Genomic DNA, 27,885 nt, shown 5'->3' on the forward strand with positions numbered 1-27,885 from the left:
TGGAATTGGAAAATCTTCATCTCAAAACAAGTCAACAGATGTTGCCTTTCTTTGTTGCTCCCGAGGAGCTACAGCAGTTGTCAGAATATTAATGTCCTGCAGCATTCACTGTAAATAATTTTCAGACTGCCAACATCCAACTCTGGATATCCTTGTTGACTCGAATGATGACATGTCATGTACACAGTCTCATTATTTACAGAATGACTCATCCATGTGATAAAATGAGAAAAGACAAATAAGATGTCTCCAAAAGTTACCCACAGAATTACGTTTCAATTTCTTCGTGTAAGTCAATTTCTCGAAGGGTGACATTTTCAAAATAGAAAAAAAAATTCGATAATCATTTTTATTATTCAATATGCCATCAATAATGAGATGTCTTCATCCCATGAGTTGTGATAAAACCATATACCATACCATAACATTTCCACCCCAACCTGACGACGTTGTGTTAGGTGAGGTAGGATGGTGTAGGTTGCGTACTGTTCTGCGACAAATTGGTTTTACATTAGGAATTGTCCAAGCTCTATGATACAGTGACTGAGAAACAGAAGGTACATCTTACAGACGATTATGTTTCCCTTCTTCATAAACCTGCCAGATCATTTCATGTCAGCTTCACCTCATGACTTCATGCCCCCTTATGCCCCCGTTTTATTTTACATATAATGCTGCCCCCCTTTTTGTTCTCATTGTATGCAATCATGGTTTCCTAAAGTGGTCTGTACTAAAGTGCCCCTGCCGTTCTGAAACAAGAATTGTCAGGAATCACTGCTTACGCATTCAAACACTATTAGGGGGCACGGGTGGCCCAGTCGTCTAAGGCGTCGCGATTTGCTGTGCAGAGTTGCGTCGCTTGGTCACGCCAGAAACCTATGATTGTGGGTTCGAATCCCGCTTCGCACCGATTATGTTTCTAGGTTTGTCAGCACCATACCCATGCTCGTGATTTTCACCGAAGTGGTAAACGTCTCAGACATTAAAGTTTTCCACTTATTCTGGAATTAGATCAATTTGGAAGTTGGCCACATTCCTTCAGCCTGTAAAACAAGCTAGCTTTACCTGCTTCTGACATTTAACCTATCCATACAATCACCAATCAGCTGCTCTGTTTGTTTCAACTGTTGAGAGTTCTCCCAGTCAGAAGTGAATGCCCCTGTATACGGAAGTGTCTCCAGGTCAGCATCAGATCTGGTAGCTCCACAGCAGCAGTGTCCCATGATGACAACTTCACAGTCATTTAAGTAATTGTTCATGTAAAAAAGATTTCCTTCGGGTTGCTTGGTTTAGTTTTACCTTTTGGTTAAGAGTTCAGCAGCGCTGTATGTTATTACTAGCGTGACATGTCAGCTGGAAAAGAAATGGCGCTTTGAAGGCCATGCGAGTGTCATTTTCCTGGATTGATAGTTTTGTTTAAGCATCCACAGAGGATGATTTTGTTATGGACTGCTATCAAGTAGAATACCTGAAGTTGGAATGTCTAGGCTTTCATATTGATTCTTTTGTCATGACTATGTATAATCCTGAAAGGAAGATAGTCAAGTTTGTAAATGGTATCCATCAGTGTGTTGGCCTTTAAGACACATTCTTGTTAGTGTGAAATAAGTGGTTTCCATAGTTGTTCAAATCATTTCAGTGAAACAAGTCTTTAACGCAACTTCTGATGCATTCTCTTTGTATGGACACTAAGCACATCCCACTGGAACAGTTGTATGAGCATATCAGATCAAAATATAGATCAGTTGGGGATTTGATAACAGAACATTAAAAATAGTTTACTGTAATGCTAGACACAGCGGTTTTGGAGAAAATTGTGTAGATACAAGCGGTGGCAAGCTACACGATCAGGGGTCTGAGGATGACATCTTTTTCTGCAGAGTTTCATTTCTATTTTTAGACTTCGAAAATCATTTGGTTCTCATATATTATGAACACTGAATCTATACTCAACGAATGCAGTATGAAATGTCATCTGCACTCTGCATTGTTCAGCCAGTACCAACGTGTCTCTGGTGAGGTGTAATGGGATGTATTGTGTTGGTCTGGAAGTGCTAACGGCACAATGACAGGTTATGACGTCTGTTTACATTCAATGCATATTCCATGAGATCATCCGTCATTTGAATAATCATTTTGTGCTCCCTGAGAAATTGTGTTCCCCAGAAAAGTGTTGGATCAATGTTGCACACTTACAACTTGCTGAATGTCATCATTGGCTTCAGTAACAGTATGGACATTGAAGGTACCTTTTTTTGTAAAAACACCCCGAGAACTACAAATTGATCTAATGTGAAGGATTCGGTGTATATTGACAGTAAAATTCTATTAAAGGTGAATAACTTAAATGAATTGCTTTCGTCGTGTTGTACTAATGAATTTGAACACTTTGTGAGAAGTTGACGCATGCATGTTTATGAAAGCTGATATGCAGCAAATATGTACCATGTGGAAAAACACATGATGCGTATTTTAAACCAAGCTACAAACTTTGGCCCTCATGTTCCCCCATTTTTCTAGTGTTGCTGCATTTTCGATTGAAAGTCAAGTGAGCTTGCATCGTAGCACATAGTCTGTTATCTGACTTTGGGTCCGTTGTTTATTTATACGTTTTCGCCATTTGCTCCTAAACTATAAGCTCTATGAAGCAAAATCTTTGCATGATTGATCAAAGCTTTGGTGTTTCTAAAATTAGAATTATAATTTTATTTTAAGCATGGCGGTCACATTGAACATTTTACGTGTATCCTTTGCGCAGCCATTTTGCATGTACCATTTAAAAATGTGATATGCGGAAAGGATGTGGTACCCAAAAAAACCCATATAATACAATGTTTGACTATTTAACCAGTTAGGACCTACACATACCCCTGTTGCTCTATTTTGCTGAATGTTAATGAAATATCACCCGTGTTTTATATGGATTATTTACATATTTGGAGGACGGTCATTTAGAAGATTTCACTTCATTATGGTGACATTGGCGTTATTTTGTAGATTACAGATAGCACTTCACTGATGTTGAGTTTGCTTGACTGATCGCTACTTCATCTTGGTAGCTTTATGACAAAATACCTGTTATATGTTTTAACAGGCATGTTTTTCCCCTAAACATGCCCTGAAGCATTTATATAAGTGGGGTTACAGATATAGTTGATATTCTGTTAACACTCTCTCTTAACATAGTATGCTTTGCTCTACCTGTAAAAAGCATTTGGAAAATTTATTTTATGTGCATGGTTGAAAACAAGAATTGACCACTGTAGTTTTGCATAAATAGGCTTTCCAAATGAGAAAATAACCAAGGTTTCAGACCAATTACATATGTTTAATTGTGGTGACTTGGTAGAATTTAATTACTCCATATATTTCCATCACAAATCACATTACATCGAGATGTCAGGATATATTTTTCCTAAAAGTGACTAATAGAGAGACGTTAGCAGAACAGAATGGAATGCTGCCCATACATGTTGACCGGTTTGTGGTTGGGGACATTATAAAATAGAAAACAGTGCAGCACTTAGCTGTAAATGGTGGTCAGTAAATGAGCTTCGTTATCCCAAAACTATATCTTGAGTCTTTTCTTCACTGCAGCTGTCAATGGACCAATCAATGCATCATGTGTGGAGACTGCTGCTAATGTCTACACTGTGACATGCTCAGTAGATGTGACACCACCTGTCACACTGCAGTTAAAGGTAAGTTTTACAGCCAAAATAACTAATCAATTTGTCCATGTTGATTTGTCTGAAATATCTTGTCTCATACAAATTCTGGATCAATTCGTTTAGAGATTGATACAGCAAGAAACATGCCCAGAGTAATTGAATATACAAAGGAAGAGCCACTCAAGGTTAAGCCTTGTGTAATATCCCCAACAATTCAGTCTAAACGCGGAAATGTTTAGAATGCTTATGTCTCTTTGTGGAGACAACAATAAATACATTTGTTACAACGTCAGTTTGCAAATATCAATGTTGCTGTCTCAGTGCACAAGAGACTCATTGTTCACTCTGGGATAGTCACTGAACGTACAGAAGAAAGGCTACATCTGTGAATTGCTTCACTGATAAACAGGGTGGTAGAATTATTCGAATACAATATGTATGTATTATGCAATATACCCAAACAATTATTCCAATCTCACAGTGGAGGTGTATGTGCCCAATGGACTCCAATGTTGTTGATGATAAAAGACGTGGTCTACACCAGACCAACCTGTTGAAACAACCAATGTTGACAGTGTCACACTTGAAAACATCTGCTTCACAGACCTGAGTCGGAAACAGTTGTAGATCAACTTACTGTTGACGTATATGTTAAAACCATCAAAAAGACAGTCAAACGCTCAAGCTTGTAGACAGCCACCCAGAACCACCCTCCTGTAGGCTATAACTGTAGAGGTTCATAACTCTATAGAACCACTGTTAATGGAGGTGACTCTATATTCAGAACACAAACAAGGTAGTATGTCCTGCTCACGTAGAACCACCGTGAGTTATAATCCTTATTAAATTCATTAAATTCATTGTAGAGACATGCAGTCCAGATGTCTAGCTGTCCGACTTACTTTGTAAATCACTTCCCTAGGCCTTGTATCACCATGGGTGATCTCAGTGGGCATAAACCACGATGGGGTACTGATACTAACAATAAAACTATTGACGATTTTATTTCTGATGAACCTAATTGCACATTCAATTATGGCTCAAGCACATATACTGAACCGCAAAAGAAACGTCACCATGGATAGATATATGAGAAACCTTTTTTGTCCAAACACTGTAAACATACTTTGAGCCATATTAAAAAAGATGAAACTTGGCAAAACTGATCAATGGATCAAACTATGGCATTTATGATACATGTATTGATATGATATATCTCTTACAACTAAGGTTCATTTCAAGTTGTGAATTGAAGTAATCTGATCATAGTTGCTGTAAATAACAATGAATGGGTACAAACTGCCAACTGATTTTGATGGAATTAATACACACCATGTTTAGTGAAGCTTTTACGTTACTTTGGCGGTAAAACTTCTGTTTTTTGTACATGAATGTTCCTTCTTTTGATGAAATCATATTTTGTTCAAACCCCTGTGATTGTTTTGTAAATAGTTAGGTCACCTTGGCATTGACTGTTTTAAGCCTTTTTTCAGTGTACCATTAGCAACTCTACATCGTTCGAGCTATACACTCCTAGTGTAGAAAAGAAAACTCATCATAATCACTGCAACAGAATACTTTAGTCAAAAGTATTTTCTTTAGAAACTATTGACCACATTGTTTTGAAAAATCAAATAATGTTGTTTTCACACTTGTTAAATTACTATACCTGTCGGAGTTTACATACTCAATTACCCCTTCCTGAGCGCATATTTATCATTGCTTTTTTATTGACTTTGAAGGTCAATGTCTATACTTTATAAGCACTATGTATTGCATAAAGCAACAACAATGGAAATGGCGGGCCTATACATTTCACTTTGGTGGTTAGGTAATCTCACTTGCAACTAGTATCTTTTTGGTGAAGTGGGTTTTGATCATGCAAAATTAATACAGATTTGTGATAAACGCGTGAATTATTTTTTTAATGAACTGGCATATTCTTCAACTTTTCAGAATGACACCTGAATTATAAGTTCTTATTTTTCAGCAACTAAATATGGCAGGGAATTGAGTACTACTTTTAGCAAGTCAAATATTCCATTGTCGGGGCAGATTTTCTGAGTAAGAGATCATCATCAGCCTATGACGCGCTCTCTGGTATTTATATTGATACTGTTCATTTACCAGAAGCTATGTTCCTGGTAAAACAATAATGTCACCACCATTTGAATAATTCCTCCAGGTAGCACACCCTGACACCTTCTGAGAGCCATTCATCATTTGCCTATCTACCTACCCACACCTGTATATATTTCGTAGCCTTTTGTAACTGTGAGAGAAGATGTAAGGCATTGGTTCAACATTATTGTGTGAGTTTGTGTCATCGCCCATGAAATGATATTCTTCCTCCTGCATCTTTCTCTCATCTGTTAGCAGTGTTATGATTACCTCAACTCCTTTACGTTACTGATTGTTTGTCCTATTTTTCAGAATGGCACTGTTGACCTTGACTCGGCTTCTTCAGCAAGTGGCTTAAGCAAGACACTAAGTGATGCCCACAATCAGACTTTCCAGTGTTCTGTGACTGGAGAGGGATCAGAGTGTGTAACACGGAACTCGACAGATGTAACCTGTATCTCAAGTAAGACAGTGTTTGTAGTGTGTGCCTCATTCTAAGAACTTGGTATTGCTTATCAATACTTCAAACATCATAGGCAATCATTTCGATTTTTTGTTATGTCACAGCAATATTATCATAATGTTTTCGAAAACTCTGAACGGAGAAACTGAGTATTCATGATGTTTATTTTACAGAATTTCTAATATAGAGAACTCACAGTTGTCCAATTCCCTGAAATCCGTAAAACATCTTGACGGAATGCGGATAAACATAGGCCTTTCTCACCGGAAAGCATGGTACTCGCTCCATACCCCAAGGGAGCTAAAAACAATACTCACCACTAATGAGAAGAAACAATAAAGCGCTATTAAAATATCTTATTACCATATCTGACTGACTACCGTTACACTCCCCCCGAAATTAGAATTAACCTAATTTACATTAAACAATGAGAAATGCTGATGTGGTATACATATAAACACAATGGTTTGGCTAACAATACAGTATTGCAAGTGCAGATAGGCAAGTGTCATACCCTGACAATGAACAAAGGTTAATGCTTTTTGGCAAAACACATAATCATACAAAATAATAAACATGAAAATACACATCATTGTGACAAAGTTTATAGTTCGGATCGGATTCGGAATCTTCACTCACAAAGTTTATAGTTCGGATCGGATTCGGAATCATCACTCACAAAGTTCAATGAACCCGAAAATGAATTTAGCACAGTTCGGAACACCATACTGCAAATGAATTTACACGCATTTGAACACAGTTAGTTCTCTTTTTCTAAGAGAAGCACAAGTTTGTGAACTGGTCTCACAAAGTTTGATTCACCACAGTCTACTTTCACAGTTCTGACTAGACCATCTTCACTAAGGTACACTTCTGAGATGCGTCCAAGTTTCCAATGAATCCTTGGAATATTGTCGTCCTTGATTATCACGATGTCGTTTACAGAAAGATTTCTACATGGGTCAGTCCATTTCTGCCGCAACTGAAGACTTTGCAGATACTCTTTCCTCCAACGACTCCAAAATTCATTAGCGATGTATTGAACTCTGCGCCATCGCTTCCTTGAATACATGTCCTCCTTAATGAATGTTCCAGGTGGCGGAAGAATTACCTTAGACTTCATGGTAAGAAGGTTATTTGGTGTCAGAGGTTCTGGAGAGGACGGATCGCACAGAGTGTCAACAGTTAAGGGTCTGCTGTTTACAATGGCAGCAGTTTCACACATCACAGTACGGAGGGATTCATCATCCAACTGTGATCCAAAGTCATGAAGTAAAGCAGATATGACATTTCTTGCAGTTCTAATCTGCCTCTCCTAGACACCACCCATATGGCTTGCACATGGTGGGTTAAACTTGAACTCAAAGAAATCACAGTCTCTCTGCAATAGGAATTGTCTCAATTTTCTTTGATCAAGATTTGTTAGAACACCATACAGTTCGTTCTTTGCCCCTACAAAGTTAGTACCTTGATCGCAACGTAGTTGACGGATCGGACCACGCACTGACATAAAGCGTCGTAGGACGTTGATAAATGAGTCTGTACTCATTGCCACAACAGTCTCTATGTGTATTGCTCGGCAACACAGGCATGTGAACAGAACACCGAATTGCTTTAACTCCTTTCTACCTTCCTTTATATGCAAGGGTCCGAAACAGTCTACTGCACAGAATGAAAATGGAGGAGCTTCTTCTGTCCTATCAATGGGAAGATTTGACATCTTCTGGACTTGAGCCTTGCTCCTGAGTTTCCTACACGAAACACATTTCAAAATGTAGTAGGACACACCTGAACTACAACCTATGATCCAGTATCCACTTGATCTGATCTGATTGAGTGTTAGACCTTTTCCCTGATGATGAACTTGTTCATGGCAATGGCGGATAACAAGTGTTGTTATGTGGTGCTTCTTTGGCAAGACAACAGGGTGCTTAAGGTTTTCACTAATCTGAGCACGTTTTAACCGTCCTCAAGCACGTAAGATCCCATTGCTGTCCTGGAATGGATCCAGACGATACAAGGCACTGACTGATTTCAGAAATTTGTTGCGTACAGTTGCCTTCTGGTTCTTGAATGTTCCTGTTTGATTCAAGGACTGAAGCACTTTCAGTTCTTCGCCGAATGCTTCTTCCTGAACTAACTTTAAGATTACAATCTCTTCTTGTTCAATTTCTTTGACTTGCACTGAACCAGCTACTGATTCACAATCTCTTTGTTTACTTTTCCGAAGCTTTCGTTTCAGATTCAGACAGTGAGCAACAGCACGCTTGGCACGGAACCAGTCGGAGAAATATTCCAAGCGCTGAAGTATTGAGTACGGAGGGCTGTTCTCATCTGTCTCACAGGCAAGTACTGCAGATTTCTTTCCTTTCATTTCAGGGTCATCAGCTGCCACGAAGTATTCGGAAGTAGAGTTTGGTGATGGAATCTCCTTTTCCCAAAGGAAGTCTGGGCCACTTAACCACTTGGATGTCAACAGTTTGTTGACGGTTAACCCTTTGGATGCACAATCAGCAGGGTTGTCAGATGAACTTACATGATGCCACTGTTTAGGTGACGTTTTGTCTCTGATCTGTTGGATACGATTGGCTACGTACACATGAAATCTGCAAAAGTCATTTGAGATGTAGCCCAACACTATTCGACTGTCAGTCCAGTAGAAGTTTTGCACTTCGCCGAGATCTAATTCATGAGTGAGGAATTGTCCAACTTTGACTGATGTAAGTGCAGCGGTTAGTTCCAATCTCGGAATGGTGACGGATTTGACTGGCGCAACCCGTGCCTTACCCATTATCAGAGAACAATGTACCTGTTCATGTTCATTCATTAATCGGAGGTAGGAGCACTGTCCATAACCGGTCATACTTGCGTCAGAGAAGTGATGCAATTCTGTTGCAACAACATTCCCAAAGTCATGTGGTTTCACACATCTTGGAATTCTCAAATCATGAAATGATTTCAAGTCTGTTTTCCAAGCATTCCATGCCTTGAAGATACCATCAGATACCAGAGTGTCCCAATCATACTGATCCTTACACAACTCCTGAAGAATCGCTTTACCTCGGAGAATAACTGGGGCTAGTAGTCCAATTGGATCAAAGATGGAACTAACCATTGACAGTATTGTGCGTCTTGTGACAACTTTGTCCTGGTGACTGTCAAGTTGTATCTGAAACATGAAACAGCCCGATTCTGCACACCACTGTACTCCTAAAGCTCTTTCTGTTGGCAAGGCGTCACAATCAATCTCAATGTCCTGAACACCACTTACATGATCCTCAGGCGGTATAGCTGACATGACCTCCTTAGAGTTGGAGATGAACTTATGCAAATAAGGGCTTTTCATTGCACATACACTTCTGCTTTCATTAATGAGTGACACTGCTTCACAGGGTGTAGGAACAGAACAAAATCCGTCGTCGACATAGAAGTCGTTCTTGATGAACTGTGCTGTGCTTATGTCTGTCACATGGTCTGTCACTGTTTGCTTTAGTGCAAAGTTGGCACAGCCTGGGCTTGACACAGCACCGAAAAGATGCATTTTCATTCGGAATTCGACAACTTGATCCTCAACGTTCCCATTTCTCCACCAAAGGAACCTTAGATAGTCCCTGTGTTCCTTGTTGACAAAGAACTGGTGAAACATTTGTTTCACATCACACATCAACGCAACAGGTTCAAGCCTAAATCTGCAGAGCACTTGCCATTATATCTGGCACTACAGTCGAAAACGACTCTGATTTTATTTGGCTTCTTAGGGTGATATACCCCATGGTGTGGAATATACCATCTGTTACATGCATGTAGTTCACCTACAGGAACTTCCTCTGCATGTCCACCTTTAATCATGGCATTTATATAGGCGGAGTAGTCACTGTGGAACTTTGGATTTCTACGGAAACGTGATTTTAGTCCATCAAGTCTTTGAAATGCCATCCTCTTGTTATCTGGAAGCTCTGGAGTTCCAACCTTGAACGTAAGCGGCATTTCATAATGTCCTTCTGCTACATGAATGCCTTCTTCCATCTGTTTCATGAATATCCTATCATCATGAGAGATGTTGGAAGCATTGTAGTCATTCTCATTAAAGTCTACAGAGAACATGCAGATCACATCATTTGGAACAAACTGCTCCTTCACAGATGTTCTTTGAGATAGATGAACTTCGGACGGCGGACGTAGCTTGAGCGGAATTTCCCGTGACATCACTCTGTGGCTGATGCCAATTGAATCGGAGTTCTCAATTTGTGATTGATAAATGATACCGACAACACCCCATCCCAGGTCGGTATGTTGTCCATATGGTTGACCTTCCTGAACTGGCGCGATAACCTCACGAGGTATGAGTGCTTGTGGGCAATTATAGCCTATCAATAGACCGATGTCAACATCGTATGTTGGCGTCAATACATCACACAGTTGTCGTAAGTGTGACCATGCTTGCACTTTGTCAGGGGTCGGAATATGGTCCTTATTGGCTGGTATCACATCCCTTGAATATGTTCCAGGGAGACCAATCCTGAACACATTGTCCATTGAAGACCTCTGACCTTCTCGCTTCTGACATGTGCATTTGCTGAAGTCATCGTAGAGAGCAACAGATTAACTGGTGTACTTGTGACGCCGAGTTTGTTGCACAAGTCTTTTAACACAAAAGTCGCATCAGATTGGGTATCCAGCAATGCATATGTCAACAGTTCATTTGACGGATTATCGGAATGAGATACCCACACGGGTAAAATCATGGAGCACTTATCCACAGAATTGCTTCCATTACTGAGATGGCTAATACCTTTCAGCTTTGTCTCCTCAGAAGGTTTAGGGAGATCACCATGTAACATAGTAGCATGAAGGCGTGAGCATGTCTTACATGTTAGCCTGTTCTGACAAAACTTTGAAAGATGTCCTGGCTTGAGACATCCAAAGCACACTTGACTGTCTATGAAGAACTGTTTTCTTTCAATCAAGGGTTTAGACAACAATGTCTCACAATCATCAAGCTTATGTTGACCTTTACAGAAAAGGCAAGTTTCAAATTTCATATTTGATTTCTTGTCTAATTTACCTGTGACAGTGCTTAGAGATGAATTTTTCAGATTTACGTCGAACACTGTACCATGTGGTCGTTTAGATGTCTGATGCTGTGACGATGCACGAGTGATCCGGGGCTTGTTCTCATGTTTCAATTCCAAGGGAAAAGAAGTGACAGGATCACACATTATTTCTGCTTCCTTATCAATGAAAGTCACAAATCTTGAGAATTTAGGAAACTCTGATGTCTGTTCCCTATATTCGGCGACTTTACGTCTCCAACAATTTAGGAGCCAATCAGGTAGCTTCTGAATAAGCTTACGATTTTCAGGTTCATCATTTAGGATGTCTAGTGATCTGACGCTTGACATTGCTGTTTCACACTGTCTGAGAAAGTCTGCAAACGTACGTAATGCATTACCATCCCTTGCTGGTAGTTTCGGCCATGAATCTAGACGGTCACGAAACGCATCTCCAACAATGAAATGGTTTCCAAAACTTTCATCAAGCAATTTGATCGCCTCACTGAATGCATTCTCTGACGATAAAAGAAAAAATCCCTCGACATCCTCTTTGGCTTGTCCGTCAAGATAGCGTTGCAAATAATAGATTTTTTCACCTTCAGGAATACCTCGCCTCCCTATGAGGACATTGAATGCACTTTTCCATTTTGGGTACATTAGAGTGTCCCCAGAGAAAGTTCCTGGCTCTGGTGGAGGTAAACGCCCAATGTTTATCTGATTTGCTAAGGCCTTGATTAAATCTTCATTCTGAGATTCTCTGAGCGGAACGGTTTGACTGAACGGAACATTTTGCGAGTCTTGAACGTTTTAATCGGAACAGATTCTATGTCTACATTCACAATGTCACTTTTGACACATTCGACAATTTTGATGACTAAGTCTTTACAGATTTACATGATTTGTTGTCAGCGAATTTCCGTTCACTCAAACCAAATTCAAGTTCACACAGTTTATCACTCACGGGTTTAATTAAATCAAAATGTTTTGATTCAATCTCGTCAAATTTTGCAAGCAAATGTTCATCAGAATAATTGAATTCAGTTAGTTTCCCATGTTCACTACACACAATTGCCATACGGTCTTCTAAACAATCACGAATTGAACACAGTGCAGATATGTCCACACTGTCAGATACTAACTTCATGACACTACTCGCCTGCCGACGCCATGCAGATAGTGCAGATTTGAAACGTTTCACACATAGTTCAATCTTATAATCAGTGTATTCTTGTGTAGGTTTAGCCGCACGGCTACTTAAATCATCATCACAATTGTTCATATTGTTAATATTCAAATCCATGCTGACTATTGAAATTCAACTTACTCCCGGTACACGTTCTTTCCACTCAATTGATGTTTTACTATAATGTTTTCGAAAAACTCTGAACGGAGAAACTGAGTATTCATGATGTTTATTTTACAGAATTTCTAATATAGAGAACTCACAGTTGTCCAATTCCCTGAAATCCGTAAAACATCTTGACGGAATGCGGATAAACACAGGCCTTTCTCACCGGAAAGCATGGTACTCGCTCCATACCCCAAGGGAGCTAAAAACAATATTCCCCACTAATGAGAAGAAACAATAAAGCGCTATTAAAATATCTTATTACCATATCTGACTGACTACCGTTACAATTATCATCAAACTATTTTTAGCTCACACATAATGAATGAATGATCATAAAACTTTAGGATTTAAACCGAACAGGACTATTTTAAAAGAATATAATCATTCATGGCATTAGAATCAAATAAAAAATTTTAATCAAATAATATAAATCTTTAAAAAATCAGTCACAATGTCTTGGATCTGAAACACAAATACCAGTTGTACACAACCATGTCCTCCCAGTGCTCCAGATAAACTGAATTTCTTCCATATGCAATATGCATAAAATAACCTTTAACCCAAATAATCCTGAGTAAACTGCTAACAGATAAACATAAATTACTTTAAAAACCCAGTAGTTTAACAACATATCCATAATAACAATCTTGCGTTTGCAGTTTGCGTACCTGTATGTTTTTAATTATCTTTCCTGACTAAATGAAGCCTTCATTTCTCAGTTCTGGCTTGATAATAGAAGACTTGATTGATAAATGCTATCAGTTGATTAAAGTGTAATGCTCAGAGGGCGGTGTTGCCCAAAATACTTTAAAAATCAACCTGTACATGAACCATATACAGTCTACACTGGTGACAGTGTTACAGTCAGTGTTGATGTTCAGTGTAAGTGTATAGTCTACACTGGTGACAGTGTTACAGTCAATGTTGATGTACAGTGTAAGTATGTAGTCTACACTGGTGACAGTGTTACAGTCAGTGTTGATGTTCAGTGTAAGTATATAATCTACACTGATGACAGTGTTACAGTCAGTGTTGACCTTCATTTTAAGTATATAGTCTACACTGGTGACAGTGTTACATTCAGTGTTGATGTTCAGTGTAAGTATATAGTCTACACTGGTGACAGTGTTACAGTCAGTGTTGATGTTCAGTGTAAGTATATAATCTAGACTGGTGACAGTGTTACACTCAGTGTTGATGTTCAGTGTAAGTATATAGTCTACATTGGTGACAGTGTTACAGTCATTGTTGATGTTCAGTGTAAGTATATAGTCTACACTGGTGACAGTGTTACACTCAGTGTTGATGTTCAGTGTAAGTATATAGTCTACACTGGTGACAGTGTTACAGTCAGTGTTGATGTTCAGTGTAAGTATATAGTCTACACTGGTGACAGTGTTACACTCAGTGTTGATGTTCAGTGTAAGTATATAGTCTACATTGGTGACAGTGTTACAGTCAGTGTTGATGTTCAGTGTAAGTATATAGTCTACACTGGTGACAGTGTTACACTCAGTGTTGATGTTCAGTGTAAGTATGTAGTCTACAACAATGATAGTGTGCAGTCAGTGTTGATGTTCAGTGTAAGTATATAGTCTACACTGGTGACAGTGTTACAGTCAGTGTTGATATTCATTGTAAGTATATAGTCTACACTGGTAATTTTATTAACACCATCGCTAAAAGACAGTTGCTTTGACGTAGACATGATTCAAATGAATGAAAGTGAAACAGTTTTCTGGCTATCTACAAAAAAACATTTTATTACCAAATATATGGTTTCGCAGATTTGTCTATAAATTTTATGATGAGTAACACATGTATTATTATGATGAAATACATGTTATAAATACACGTTACAGTTTATGTTAAACAAACAAACGTTCTAAATGTAACATTTTTACAACTCTAGGTTTCAGTTCATTGATCCATTGTGTTGTCTTGAAACTAGCATCACGATAGTCCTTACATTGGTATTGACATAAAGTAAATGTTGAAACATCTTTGACACACGGATCGTCATGAATAAGCTGAATCCAGTTTTCAATCACGTGATCATCGTTCAACTCACGCAAAGAAATATTGGTTGACTTTCTCTTCTTCTGGCATATCCCGACATATATGAACATGTTCGCCTTCATTTCCAAACATACACCCAAAACAAAATTCTGTAGAAAGTCGTTTCATAACTTTAGTAAGTTCTAGTGTATAACTCAAAGTCCATAATGATTCGATATTTTGAATATAATGTTCAGTTTGTACTTCGTCGACAAGAACCCGAAGAGGACGTATTTTCTTGATAATAACACGTTTTGCCGTCTTCGTTTCGTCTTGATATCTCGTCTTCGCGTCTTGTAAACACTGCTGTCGATCTTGAAACCATTCCGTTGACTGTAAAATCACAGTTTCGTTGAGTAGGTCTTCAGTGCGGTGAACATATTTCCATGTGTAGTAATATGTTGTTTTACTCATGTCGCTATCAATAAAATAAAATAAAAGTTCATTTCATAAGAATGTCTCTTGTTACTCCAAGTATATAACCTAGTAGGTTTCTTCCTTTCCCCTCACTTCGGTATACAATGTTTGGATTATTAATGGACATACGTATACCCATCACGAATCATAGGGTGAACTCTCCGCAAGAATACTAGGATTTTTGCTCAACAGAGCTTCCTTCAAGTATGTAGAATGACTATACTTGGCTAGTGATACTTTTCTCACTATGTCACAACTCACACTATCCCACTGTTGTTGATTAAAATGACTACAGCGTTTACCAAATCTTTTCTATTCTACTGGTGAAGAACAGTTTAAAATGTGTTGTGCAACATGCGTATCGCCAAATGTCATGGCCTTCATATACATGTAATATTGTTCAGCACAGTTAAATGTCATTCCGTCAATGTCAATACGAGTAAGATAATGGTGGCTAAATAGCGATAACTTGGAATAGAAAAATACGAACCGATCTGTCATACGAGTAGCCATGATTGCGAGGTACTGCGCTCAGTGTTAAACACACAGCTTGCAAACGAATATTAAAGTCTTGTAAAGTACAAAATAACAAGTAAAATAAAAAAAATATATGTATCATGAATATTAAAGAAGATTAGTTTTGAATACAGTATGTTAACATGATTTATGTTGTTTGTCATTTTTATACTACATATATTAGATATTCGTCGAAGAATATAAGACATTACCAACTTTGAAATGTTGTCATAGACTTCTTACAAACAAGGAAATATTGGTGTGCTTGAGTGATGACTATTGAAGGTGGCTACAACATTGCAAATGAAGGGTTTTCAATTCAAAGAACACATTGTTTTCATGGAAATATGTTGCAACTCTTAAAACGTCTTTGGCTTGCCATCAATTCACAGATTCGTGATTCAGAACCAACACGTATGGTTACGATGGACCGTCATGTCACACCCTGCATTGAATGATTAGATTCAAATTCCAAAATACTACATTAATAATAGTGTCAAGTTAACTTCATTATGATTAATTATCAATGAAATACTATATAAAGGGTTCGATTATTTTTTTACGCTTAGTTTTGAAGGAAAATTGATGTAGAACAATATATATATATATATATATATATATATATATATATATATATATATATATATATATATATATATATATATATATATATATATATAAACTAGTGTCCAAAAGAAACGATACCAACTTATTTTCAAAATTGTTTTTTACTAAGTGAATTGTCAAGTATGAAAACATGCCAATTCGTATTGCACATCCCAAACACAGCATAGTCGATAAAAAATACTGGGAACACGTGATCACTTCCGGGAAATTTCGTGAAAGTGACATTTCCCTCTCTAGCATGTTCTGCACGTGCAGAAAAACTGTATAAAACGGCTGATCAGACACGTTGATATCACAGCAACAAAAAGAACACAAGATATGCCACGTTTGACAGCCATCGAGAGAGAGAGAGCCGTTGGAATGGTCCAACAAGGAGCGTCACACGTCGACGTCGCCAGAAGGTTGGGTTGCGCACGCATCACTATCACCAGGTTGATGCAGCGGTTACGTCAGACAGGTCAGACGTCAGACAGGCCCAGGAGTGGAAGACCACGAGTAACCACGCCCCGTGAAGATCGTTACATCCGTGTATTACACCTGAGGAACCGCACCGTAACAGCGACGTCCACGGCGGCTACAGCACTGGGACACAGGATCAGTCGACAGACCGTCTACAGGAGACTACGGCAGTATGGTATCCGGCCACGTCATCCCTACCGCGGACCGCTCCTGACGCCTCGACATCGGAACAACAGACTGATCTGGGCCAGGCGAGTTCGACGTTGGCAACGGCGGGACTGGGCACGTGTTATGTTCTCTGATGAGAGCAGATTCCTCATCTTCAGAAACGATGGACGGCAGCTTGTATACCGACGATTTGGTGAACGTTTGGCGCCTAACTGTATCCAACAGGTCCGGCCGTTTGGAGGTGGAGGGTTAATGGTTTGGGGTGGCATATGTGGTGACGTCAAAACGATGCTTGTCGTAATTCGTGGAAACCTGAATGCACACGGCCTGTTGTGGTGCCCTTTATTCAGCAACAGCCTCGTGGACTCCTTTTCCAACGTGGCAATGCAAGGCCACACACAGCAAGATAGACACAGAACTTCCTTGCCAACGCCAACGCACAGGTTTTGCCATGGCCCGCATGTTCACCGGACATGAATCCCATCGAGCACTTATGGGACCACCTCGATCGGCAAATCCGACGTCGCCGTGTGCCTCCAGTCAACGTCCAGGACTTGGAACGATGTCTCCTCTAGGAATGGCAACGCATCACTCCCAACGTCATCAGACGTTTGACGTCATCAGTCCGTAGGCGTGTTCTGGCATGTATTGATGCTCACGATGGACATACCCGCTACTGACTTGACTTTGAGACGTGTGGTGTGACATTTCCCGTTGTTTCTGTGATCAGTGCTCTAACGAAATGTTCATTTTTCGACCCCACCCATCTTTTGTCATATTGGTTGTACAGATTTTATTGAAATGAAATTTTGGTACAGATGTTGTGAAAGGATTTCTCAAAAGCATAACACCAATCCTAAACTTCTGCATTGTTTAGTTTTTCTTTTATGTCGTTGCAAACAGGTGGTATCGTTTCTTTTGGACACTAGTTTATATATATATATAAATACATGACTGTATTTTTTCAATTTTTGTATTTTTCATCCAAAAATGTTTACACGTGAAATGATGTGGTGTAAAATTTCTTGAAACTACGTTATTTCACTCTATTTTTTCTCTTGAAAATTATTCTTGGTATTTGTTAAACGAGTATTTTTTTCACCTGAAATAATACAACCTTCTAATATTTTGAAGCTAAATGATATTTTGTTTTTGTTTTTAGTGATACGTGTTTTCTAAGTCACGAAACTTCTAGTCCATCATATACATAGTTAGAATTGTAAGGATGATTGTTCGAGCAGTACATCATTCAAATGTCATGTGGTCTGTAGGTATATGTTTTCAATAGATGAAATCGTGACGACTCTTCGGTTTCTGTCCGTCTGACAATTGCCTATTGAAAAGACTTGATCCGGTACGTAGGTCAGGCACGATATTCAAACCATGGTCACGTGACGCCCAGTCAAGAAACTTCTAGTATGATATACATTGATTACATGCCTCTGAAAAACAGCAGTCTGTGACGATACAATTCTATCCCGTAAATGAATTATATATATCTACATAATAAAAAGAGACATTATATTGAAACCTAAAACATACATATGTAGTTTGTTTGGATAATATTTTAAACAAAATAATATTTCACTCTCACAAGGCTGTAACCTACATATCTCCGACGATGGTTCAGTAAGTGGTCACTGAGTGTGACAGAAGACATTGATGATTGAAATGGGTTGAGTGAACAAAGTGTTTTCACGGTACAATAAACATGAAATACCGTTTACGTACGTGAAGCGAACAGTTCGCGTAAGCCCAGGTCAAGGACGGGTTATTAAGTACGAGGTCATGTGCACGTCATGGTAGTAATAACTCGGATCGGCTGAGCTCAAGGTCAGGTTATTAAGTACAAGGTTAAGGTCGAGTGTCTGTCACGCTTATGATGCCTATTATCCTTTGTTCACTAATTGCATTCCTTAGGTGACACGTTCATTGTTCCATTTTTACAAAATTGAATACCTCATTGTCCATGCAGGCGTTCACGCTATGCTTCCTTTGTCCATGGAAGCGTTCACGGTATGATTCCATTGTCCATGGAGGCGTTCACGGTATGATTCCATTGTCCATGGAGGCGTTCACACTATGATTCCATTGTCCATGGAGGCGTTCACACAATGATTCCTTTGTCCATGGAGGCGTTCACGGTATGATTCCATTGTCCATGGAGGCGTTCACGGTATGATTCCATTGTCCATGGAGGCCTTCACGATATGATTCCATTGTCCATGGAGGCGTTCACGCTATGCTTACATTGTCCATGGAGGCGTTCACGGTATGATTCCATTGTCCATGGAGGCGTTCACGGTATGATTCCATTGTCCATGGAGGCGTTCACACTATGATTCCATTGTCCATGGAGGCGTTCACGGTATGATTCCATTGTCCATGGAGGCCTCCACGCTATGCTTCCATTGTCCATGGAGGCGTTCACACTATGATTCCATTGTCGATGGAGGCGTTCACGGATTGATTCCATTGTCCATGGAGGCGTTCACGCTATGATTTCATTGTCCATGGAGGTGTTCACACTATGATTCCATTGTCCATGGAGGCGTTCACGGTATAATTCCATTGTCCATGGAGGCGTTCACACTATGATTCCATTGTCCATGGAGGCGTTCACGGTATAATTCCATTGTCCATGGAGGCGTTCATGCTATGATTCCATTGCCCATGGAGGCGTTCACGCTATGACTCCATTGTCCATGGAGGCGTTCACGGTATGATTCCTTTGTCCATGGAGGCGTTCACGCTATGACTCCATTGTCCATGGAGGCGTTCACGGTATGATTCTATTGTCCATGGAGGCGTTCACACTTTGATTCCATTGTCCAAGGAGGCGTTCACACTATGATTCCATTGTCCATGGAGGCGTTCACGGTATGATTTCATTGTCCTAGGGGCGTTCACGGTGTGCTTCCATTGTCCATGGAGGCGTTCACACTTTGATTCCATTGTCCATGGAGGCGTTCACGGTATGATTCCATTGTCCATGGAGGCGTTCACGCTATTATTCCATTGTCCATGGAGACGTTCACACTATGATTCCATTGTCCATGGAGGCGTTCACGCTATGACTCCATTGTCCATGGAGGCGTTCACACTATGATTCCATTGTCCATGGAGGCGTTCACGGTATGATTCCATTGTCCATGGAGGCGTTCACGCTATGCTTCCATTGTCCATGGAGGCGTTCACACTATGATTCCATTGTCGATGGAGGCGTTCACGGATTGATTCCATTGTCCATGGAGGCGTTCACACTATGATTTCATTGTCCATGGAGGTGTTCACACTATGATTCCATTGTCCATGGAGGCGTTCACGGTATAATTCCATTGTCCATGGAGGCGTTCACACTATGATTCCATTGTCCATGGAGGCGTTCACGGTATAATTCCATTGTCCATGGAGGCGTTCATGCTATGATTCCATTGCCCATGGAGGCGTTCACGCTATGACTCCATTGTCCATGGAGGCGTTCACGGTATGATTCCTTTGTCCATGGAGGCGTTCACGCTATGACTCCATTGTCCATGGAGGCGTTCACGGTATGATTCTATTGTCCATGGAGGCGTTCACACTTTGATTCCATTGTCCATGGAGGCGTTCACACTATGATTCCATTGTCCATGGAGGCGTTCACGGTATGATTTCATTGTCCTAGGGGCGTTCACGGTGTGCTTCCATTGTCCATGGAGGCGTTCACACTTTGATTCCATTGTCCATGGAGGCGTTCACGGTATGATTCCATTGTCCATGGAGGCCTTCACGCTATTATTCCATTGTCCATGGAGACGTTCACACTATGATTCCATTGTCCATGGAGGCGTTCACGCTATGACTCCATTGTCCATGGAGGCGTTCACACTATGATTCCATTGTCCATGGAGGCGTTCACGGTATGATTCCATTGTCCATGGAGGCGTTCACGCTATGACTCCATTGTCCATGGAGGCGTTCACGGTATGAGTTCATTGTCCATGGAGGCGTTCACGGTATGATTCCATTGTCCATGGAGGCGTTCACGCTATGACTTCATTGTCCATGGAGGCGTTCACGGTATGAGTTCATTGTCCATGGAGGCGTTCACGGTATGATTCCATTGTTCCTCTATTGTCTACACGACGCGGCAAAAAAATATCTACTAACTTACTTTCAGGCATAATTGTTCCATGAGTAAAAGGAAATCAACCTAGTCAGCTAAGGCATAATATGTTTCTGTGCAGAGTTGCATCTCTTACCTGTGCTAGGATTCCAATCCCAGACCTGTTCCTTGGTCTGTCATAATAAACTATCACTTTACCAGTGCTTGTTTCACCAAAAGCGGTAAACATCAATGACAACCTGACACACTGTGGTATAACTGAAATACTGGTCAACTCACCCACTCTCTAACAGGTAACCGTATGTCTTCATGGAATTAGTTGAGAGACAGTATTAGTTATCTTTGGAATTTTGTTAATCTTTGATGGACAGCCAAATATCTTAAAAATGTTATTTGGTGTAGTACATGTATTATTCCACCTTGACATCACATCACCAAATCTACAAAATGATATTAATGTTCACAAATAACCTGTGTACATGTGCGGCGGGTGCTGTGGCAGTTTAACAAGGTAAGTTTATCAATAAGAGGCAGGCTGGGTGTGATTATTACAGATGTCATGGAGTTTCAGCATTCTTTAGTCAAAATGTTTATGATAGCTTCTTCAGTTTCATTTTATGTATTAAGAAGAGGATTCATCATGAATGTTTCTTTGGATCAACCGAGTCTTCATAATTCTAAATTCTCTGAACCTTTGGATAATTTGAGGTTGAATGTTGCCTCCTTGTGTTTCAGGGAGTGCTTCCTGAAATTATTTCGGATACTTCTTTGTGCTGATCAGGAATTATGCGACAGTAATTGTCCACACAATAGTTTCTCTTGTAACCAGTTATCTGTGTGTTTTGATGTGGTGGAACATTGTTGTCATTCAACTTATGGACATTGCGTGCTTATGCACAGTGATTTGGAAGCCAGGCTGCTCACACATTTTTCATGACAGTAGATGGTTTGACTTTCTCAGCACAATTTCCTTGATAGCTAGATCTGCTGATGTAAACTGCTCATCTTCATTCGTCAAGAAATTGATCATGTTCATGATATTTACAGACTGTATCAGTCACAATCAACTTCAACTTCAACACCATCTATCTGTAACCATCTGGGAACCTTTAATAGCTATTTGGCAACACTGTTAATACTGTATCTCTGCCCTTTTATCTATTGATAGTCCAGGAGCTGTGGGTTTGAAACTTGTTTTATTGGATAAAGTTTTTTTTCTCTGCTGTTTCTTGTAGCCTTGTAGTCCTGAAAGCTGCTGCTTGACTGACAGGTCGTTTGGAGAATGATAAAAAACAAACTCTAGTATGCATGATGGCTAGTTCATGCAGGAAGCATGCACAAAACATGGTACAAGGTAATCCCTTATCCTTACAACTTCATCTTTTCGAATTACAAGGGGGGGGGGGGGGGGGGGGGGGGGGGGGGGGGTCGGGGGGGGGGGGGGGGGGGGTCGGGGGGGGGGGGGGTCACTTTTGCAGCCACATCTTATCTTTTCCAAAATGTAGTCTGGGGCAGGCAGGAGATTTCTCCATAGAAGGCAAGTAATACAAGTCATGTCTTGCATAGTTTACATGACCAGCAACAAAGTAGTAGGGAACCATCTTTCGAAAGGTAGCAAGGTGAAGAAGCCAGTCACCTTCGCGTTCAGCCCTGATATATGTCATCATCACTAAGGCTGGCTTCATGAGGGCCTCAACCCACAGTTTTACTGTCCTGCTCTCACTTGCAAGCTGATCCAAGGCTTTCATCAGGTCATCCCCTTTCTGAAAATGATGATCCATGAACAGGCTACGGACCACCTCCTCTGCCATCATACGAAGGACACGTACATTCTGTGGGAACTTCTTATCACTCAGCAGCTTTGAAACCCCTCCAAACACTTCTGAAAGGACATCAGATAGCCCGATTTCAGTCATCAAAGAACCTAATGCCCCAACAAAACTCATAAGTGCGTACATACCTCCAAGTCGCAATTACATGTCTTTGAATCTTTCTGGCTGATCGCATGACACCTGCACTGCAACTCGGTAGAGCTGTTTGTCGCAAGTCAAGAGGCTGAATGTCTGTCCGGTTTGAAATGTAAGCTCTTGAACTTTAACCATGGCTGTCAATATTGTATCAGGATCAGATGGCTTCATGTCTATCAGGGGTAAGTAGATGGCTTTCGTCTTAGGTTGTGCCTGTAGGAAACTTTGATTGACCTCAGAAGCTCTAACTGCAATCGCTTGGTGGGCAAGTGACTTCAAGGTAGGGAAAGCCTTGGGAGCTTGGGATTGTGACATTTGAGGCTGTTTCAGTTCCTGGTACCTGTGGATTCCTCTGAGGAATCATTAGGAACCCTGTTGATCTTTAATTTGTCTTCTTGCTCTACCTCCTCGAGGTTCTGGGAGTACTGTGTGAGAAGAATGGCTAATGAGTGTGTGGACTGCCTACCATTTTGAGATAATATGTCATCCACAAATTATCCACAACCCCCTGAAATAGACCATCTGCAGCATTTGATATACCAGAAAACTTTAAATCTGCAACTGCACCTTTAGTAGCAGATTTCTTGAAACGCCTGTACTCAGTATATGAACTACATACGCCATATGAATGCATACTATTCATACGCTTCTTTGATTCGCCTATTGTTTCAGCTAGGCCAATTTGAAAACTAGTTGCCTGTGACTTCACAACACTTGTGACAATGGAACTAATAAGCAATGCAGGAAGGGTATTATCACGTTTTGATGAAACCTTAGCCAACAACATCAACAGAAATTCACTTACTGACTCTTTGATATGGTCGTTTTTTATGCTAATGTTGTTGTGTTCCTTATCAATGTCAATGTTCTTTAAATCTTTAAGGATTCGTTTACTAGCCTTTGATATAACAGTTTCTGTATCACCCTCTTCATTATTCACAAGTCTGAGAGTCTGAGAGAGTCTGAAGATAGTACCAACAATTCATTGCCGAATATCTCCTGGAGTTTAAACACTAGTGTCCTGTGAGTTAGTTCAATTGCGCCACAGCCACACATAAGTTTCAAAAATGGTTTGGGGACACTCTACAACATGGTTAATAATTATTCAGAATTATATTTAAGCCTTTGGTAAACATATTGCATGGAGAAATAGAGACAATTTAAAGTTTGTCAGGATTTGTAGGTATCCGATAGAAAGGGGTTAATTGCTAGATTTGTCCAAGGGATATCACTTGATTCTGATTCTTATTAAACAACCACCGAGCTACAAGAAATAACAGAGAGAAAAAACTTTATCCGACAAAACCAGGTTCATTAAAAATTAGGGCCTTGGCTCCTGGACTATAAAACGTTGTCTCCAACATCAACATGATCAAAATAATCCATGTTGTTCTGTTGTTTGTATTAAAACCAGTTCACGTTTCTGGTTATCAAAGTTGCAAACTTATATTGTCAGGGTATGACACATATTTTTATGTCATGTACTTATGATAAATGCTTTTGTTAAATGGAGGTTATTTTCTATCCAAAATATATGTAGTATAATTTTGTTAAGTCTTATCAGAATTTGACTCTTATTCAAATAGAACTTTCGACTTCACAAGATTTCTGAAAAAAATATTAAATACTATACTTGCTATTCAAGGCCTGGATGATGACATGTTCTAGCTCCCATGAAGAACTGACACAACATAAAGAGCTGACATACTGATAGCATTGTTAGCATTAAATCCCTCCTTAGTCTTTTGTGTATGAAAGAAAAGAGTTGACTTTTACTTTGTGTGCTAATTTCTTGCATAGAGTTTGCTCATTGATGATTAACTTATTCCATACACAAGGACTTGAAGTTGAATGCCTCATCTTGAAAAGGCTTTGAGCGTAACAAAACATTGATATGGTCTTAAATTAAAAGACTTGACTTTGCATTTGTGAATTATTTTGGGTCGTATCAAATGCAAATACAGCAACTTAAACATTAAGAAATTTTGCAAACTGAAGAACTTCTGATGTTATGTTTTCATTGCAAACACATTGTTCTTGATAAAGAAAATCACTGATCTTGAAATGGAGTCCTTTACTAATATACCCAACGTGTATTTGAAGTTGATATTCTGTCCATTATCTATCCATTCATTCATCAATCAACGAATTGATTTTTGGTATTGAAGAGTTACTTTTATGTTTTTGCTATGACTGGTCATTGACCAGTAGAATTCATCTCATGAAGCATTGATCTTTGTCTAATTGTAAACTTGTTACCAAATAGATACACCATAGGCATTGTTTATGTGCAGGGCTATGTATGTATGTACATTTGAGAACTTTGCTATTTGCCGATTGTTACAATAATTTTCATGATTCTGTAATTGGATGTATCATAAAAAACAAACTTTTCATTCCAGTATTAAGTCTTTTGTTTCATTAGTTCCCTATTCAACTGTTGATGTTGCCCACTTGATTGCAATAGATCCCAGGGTTAGAACAGTCCCCCATTGGGAAGTAATCATTGATCCAGCAGTAACTGGGGGACTTCCCTGGTTTCCCACATGGAATTTACCCAAGGACCTTCAGGACTACGAAGGCTAACCCATAAAGGGAGAGACATGCATCATCATTGTTTCATTCATAGTTCCAGTGTTTTGAAAGTCATTTTCTTGATGTTGCAAAGTTATTTGTTATTAGTTTCCCAGGTTAGAATTGGCCAAGTGCTGATTAATGTGATCGGGTAGTCAGACTCACTGATGCAGGTCATCGTATCTCAATTGCTTAGACTTATGCTTATGATGTCAATCACTGGATTGTTTGTTTCTGACTTTATTAATTACCGACAGCCTTCATATAGCTGAAACGTTGCTTGGTGAGGCATGAAACAAAAAGGAAAACACAAAAAATGCCACTATTTATTGTGATTAATGTATCATTGTGTCGGCTGTTTCTGGTTGCAGGAGGCTCTGGGAATGTACCTGTTCCACTTTGGTCACTGGAGATTGCTCTCATAGTAATCGCATGGCTCTATTAATCATGGTCTGTCGTTTACATATAATATGCATGCATCATTTAACAGTGGCGTCTACATGTTTGGTGGAGTCCCATCACTTCCATGTTGCATGCATATGTGTAGTCAAGTATGTTGCATGTACTGCAGTGAACTGTAGCATGTTGGTACAAACTGTCAGCACATTGGTCTCAAACCACCTTTCTGCTGATAGGAAAGAGGTAATGTCTTATCAAGATTGTTTCATTATTGTCTCTTCCCATCCTGCTTTAACTTGTGACATTTTTTAACTGCAAGTTTTCATGATGACACCCCTGGTTTTTCTTTATTGGTCCACTTAATAGGTTTCTGTGGAAACCGTATCCAAGAAGGCCATTATTCCACCATTTATGCTGAATATGTGATGATGTGGGTGATTTGATTGATCCAACTGTTGATGGCTGCATGCTCAATGTGCACGTGTATGTCCCAGGTTACTGTGTACATTCATATTGCAGTCTCAGCTCCCTGGTGACTATACAATCAATCTGCATGTTTGTTGCCCGAAAGTTGTGCATTCACAATTGCATCTCATCCTACCAGGTATCCAGTCACTGCATGATGAACAGAGGCACTTCTTAATAACACAAATGTCTATAGGAGATGCAACAGCTTATATAATGTCTGACTCAATCAGGTGCAAGGTCAGAGCCCTTGAACTCCAAGTTAGCCTGTTCCTTTATTCACCTACTCTGACTCTTTGATATTTGTCTTTGAAGTACAGTGTAGTACAAAGTATGTTTGGGAAATTGAAAGCATGTACAGAGGCAGCATGTGTTTCTAGCATCTTCCTTCTGCACTATGTAAATTTTAGCCAAGTGCACCATAACGCCTCAGGCTTTCTCTTCAATATGAAAATGTTTTAGGTCATCTGGTTTCATTGGCAGATATTAGTGTTTCCTCCTGGGTAGGAACAGCTGTAACGTTAAGAAACCACATGTGTCAATCATGATGAACATATCATAATAAAAGTATGTACTTCTACAAAAGTAGATATTAAGAATGTTTTATTGATGCACATGAATATTTCATTTGGAGGTGGTGTTTTTGTACACTTTCTCACTTGGATAGTGTGCAGTCCCCAAATCAATTTTTCCACATTCTGTAATTTAGTTAGAACATGATATGGATTATTAACATTTCATCTGCTACAAAATTTTTATTAACATATGAATTACCGGGTACATTTTTTATTGTTAGACTTCTAGATGATCTGCACACAATTCAGGACAGTTTCACTAAAGTCCTAGTGTTAACCAATATTAGAATCCTGAATCTCAGATACTAACACTAGCTAGCTGTGAGTGTGTCAAGTACCTTTCACTGCATGTAGCATCATGCCAGGATGTTTAATTGATTTGATGTACCTTGTGTGTGACAAGTGCAGGCACACAGGCATCACTTTCGGTCACAGGTGAGTAGGATTATACACATTTGCGAAAAACAGAAAACATGTTAAGAAATTACAATGTGTCAGTTTATAACAGAAGTCAGTAACTTAATGTGTAGTCCTTCGGATGTTATGATACTCATTATTATACATATTAAATGCTTAATTAAAATACACAACACAAGCAGGCAAGTTTAATCAAAAGTTGGCTAAATAAAAGTTTTTTTAAGAGCTACAATTGCAAAAGCATCTGAACCTGCATGGTATGCAGATGGGAATTCAATAAAGAGTGACAATTTACAAATAAGAAAAAACGATGCTGGGTAAGCTTAGGAAATACAGTTTGACTCTTGGATGTGCGCAACCGTATATTTTAATACATGATGATTTTTTTAAGAGCCACCCAACTGCAACACTACCCCATCATAATATTCTTATGTATTTCACATAACCATTTTCAAAGAGGCAATGTCCTTGACAG

The 27,885-nt window shown here is 39.5% G+C and overlaps 1 protein-coding gene across 1 annotated transcript; it reads right to left on the reverse strand.

The window, feature by feature from the left end:
• Window positions 1-8,224: 8,224 nt before the first annotated feature.
• Window positions 8,225-24,697, reverse strand: LOC139457113 (uncharacterized). The gene is made up of 5 exons (XM_071238546.1): window positions 24,689-24,697; window positions 23,321-23,405; window positions 22,650-22,895; window positions 10,072-10,346; window positions 8,225-9,889 (listed from the first exon to the last, which is right to left on the reverse strand). Exons 1-5 carry the CDS (start codon window positions 24,695-24,697, stop codon window positions 8,225-8,227), a joined length of 2,280 nt encoding a protein of 759 aa, XP_071094647.1.
• Window positions 24,698-27,885: the final 3,188 nt, after the last annotated feature.

This window comes from Haliotis cracherodii, unplaced genomic scaffold, assembly GCF_022045235.1.
Source record: "Haliotis cracherodii isolate W230 unplaced genomic scaffold, xgHalCrac1.p SCAF_12, whole genome shotgun sequence".
In the NCBI taxonomy this organism is placed as follows: Eukaryota; Metazoa; Mollusca; class Gastropoda; order Lepetellida; family Haliotidae; genus Haliotis; species Haliotis cracherodii.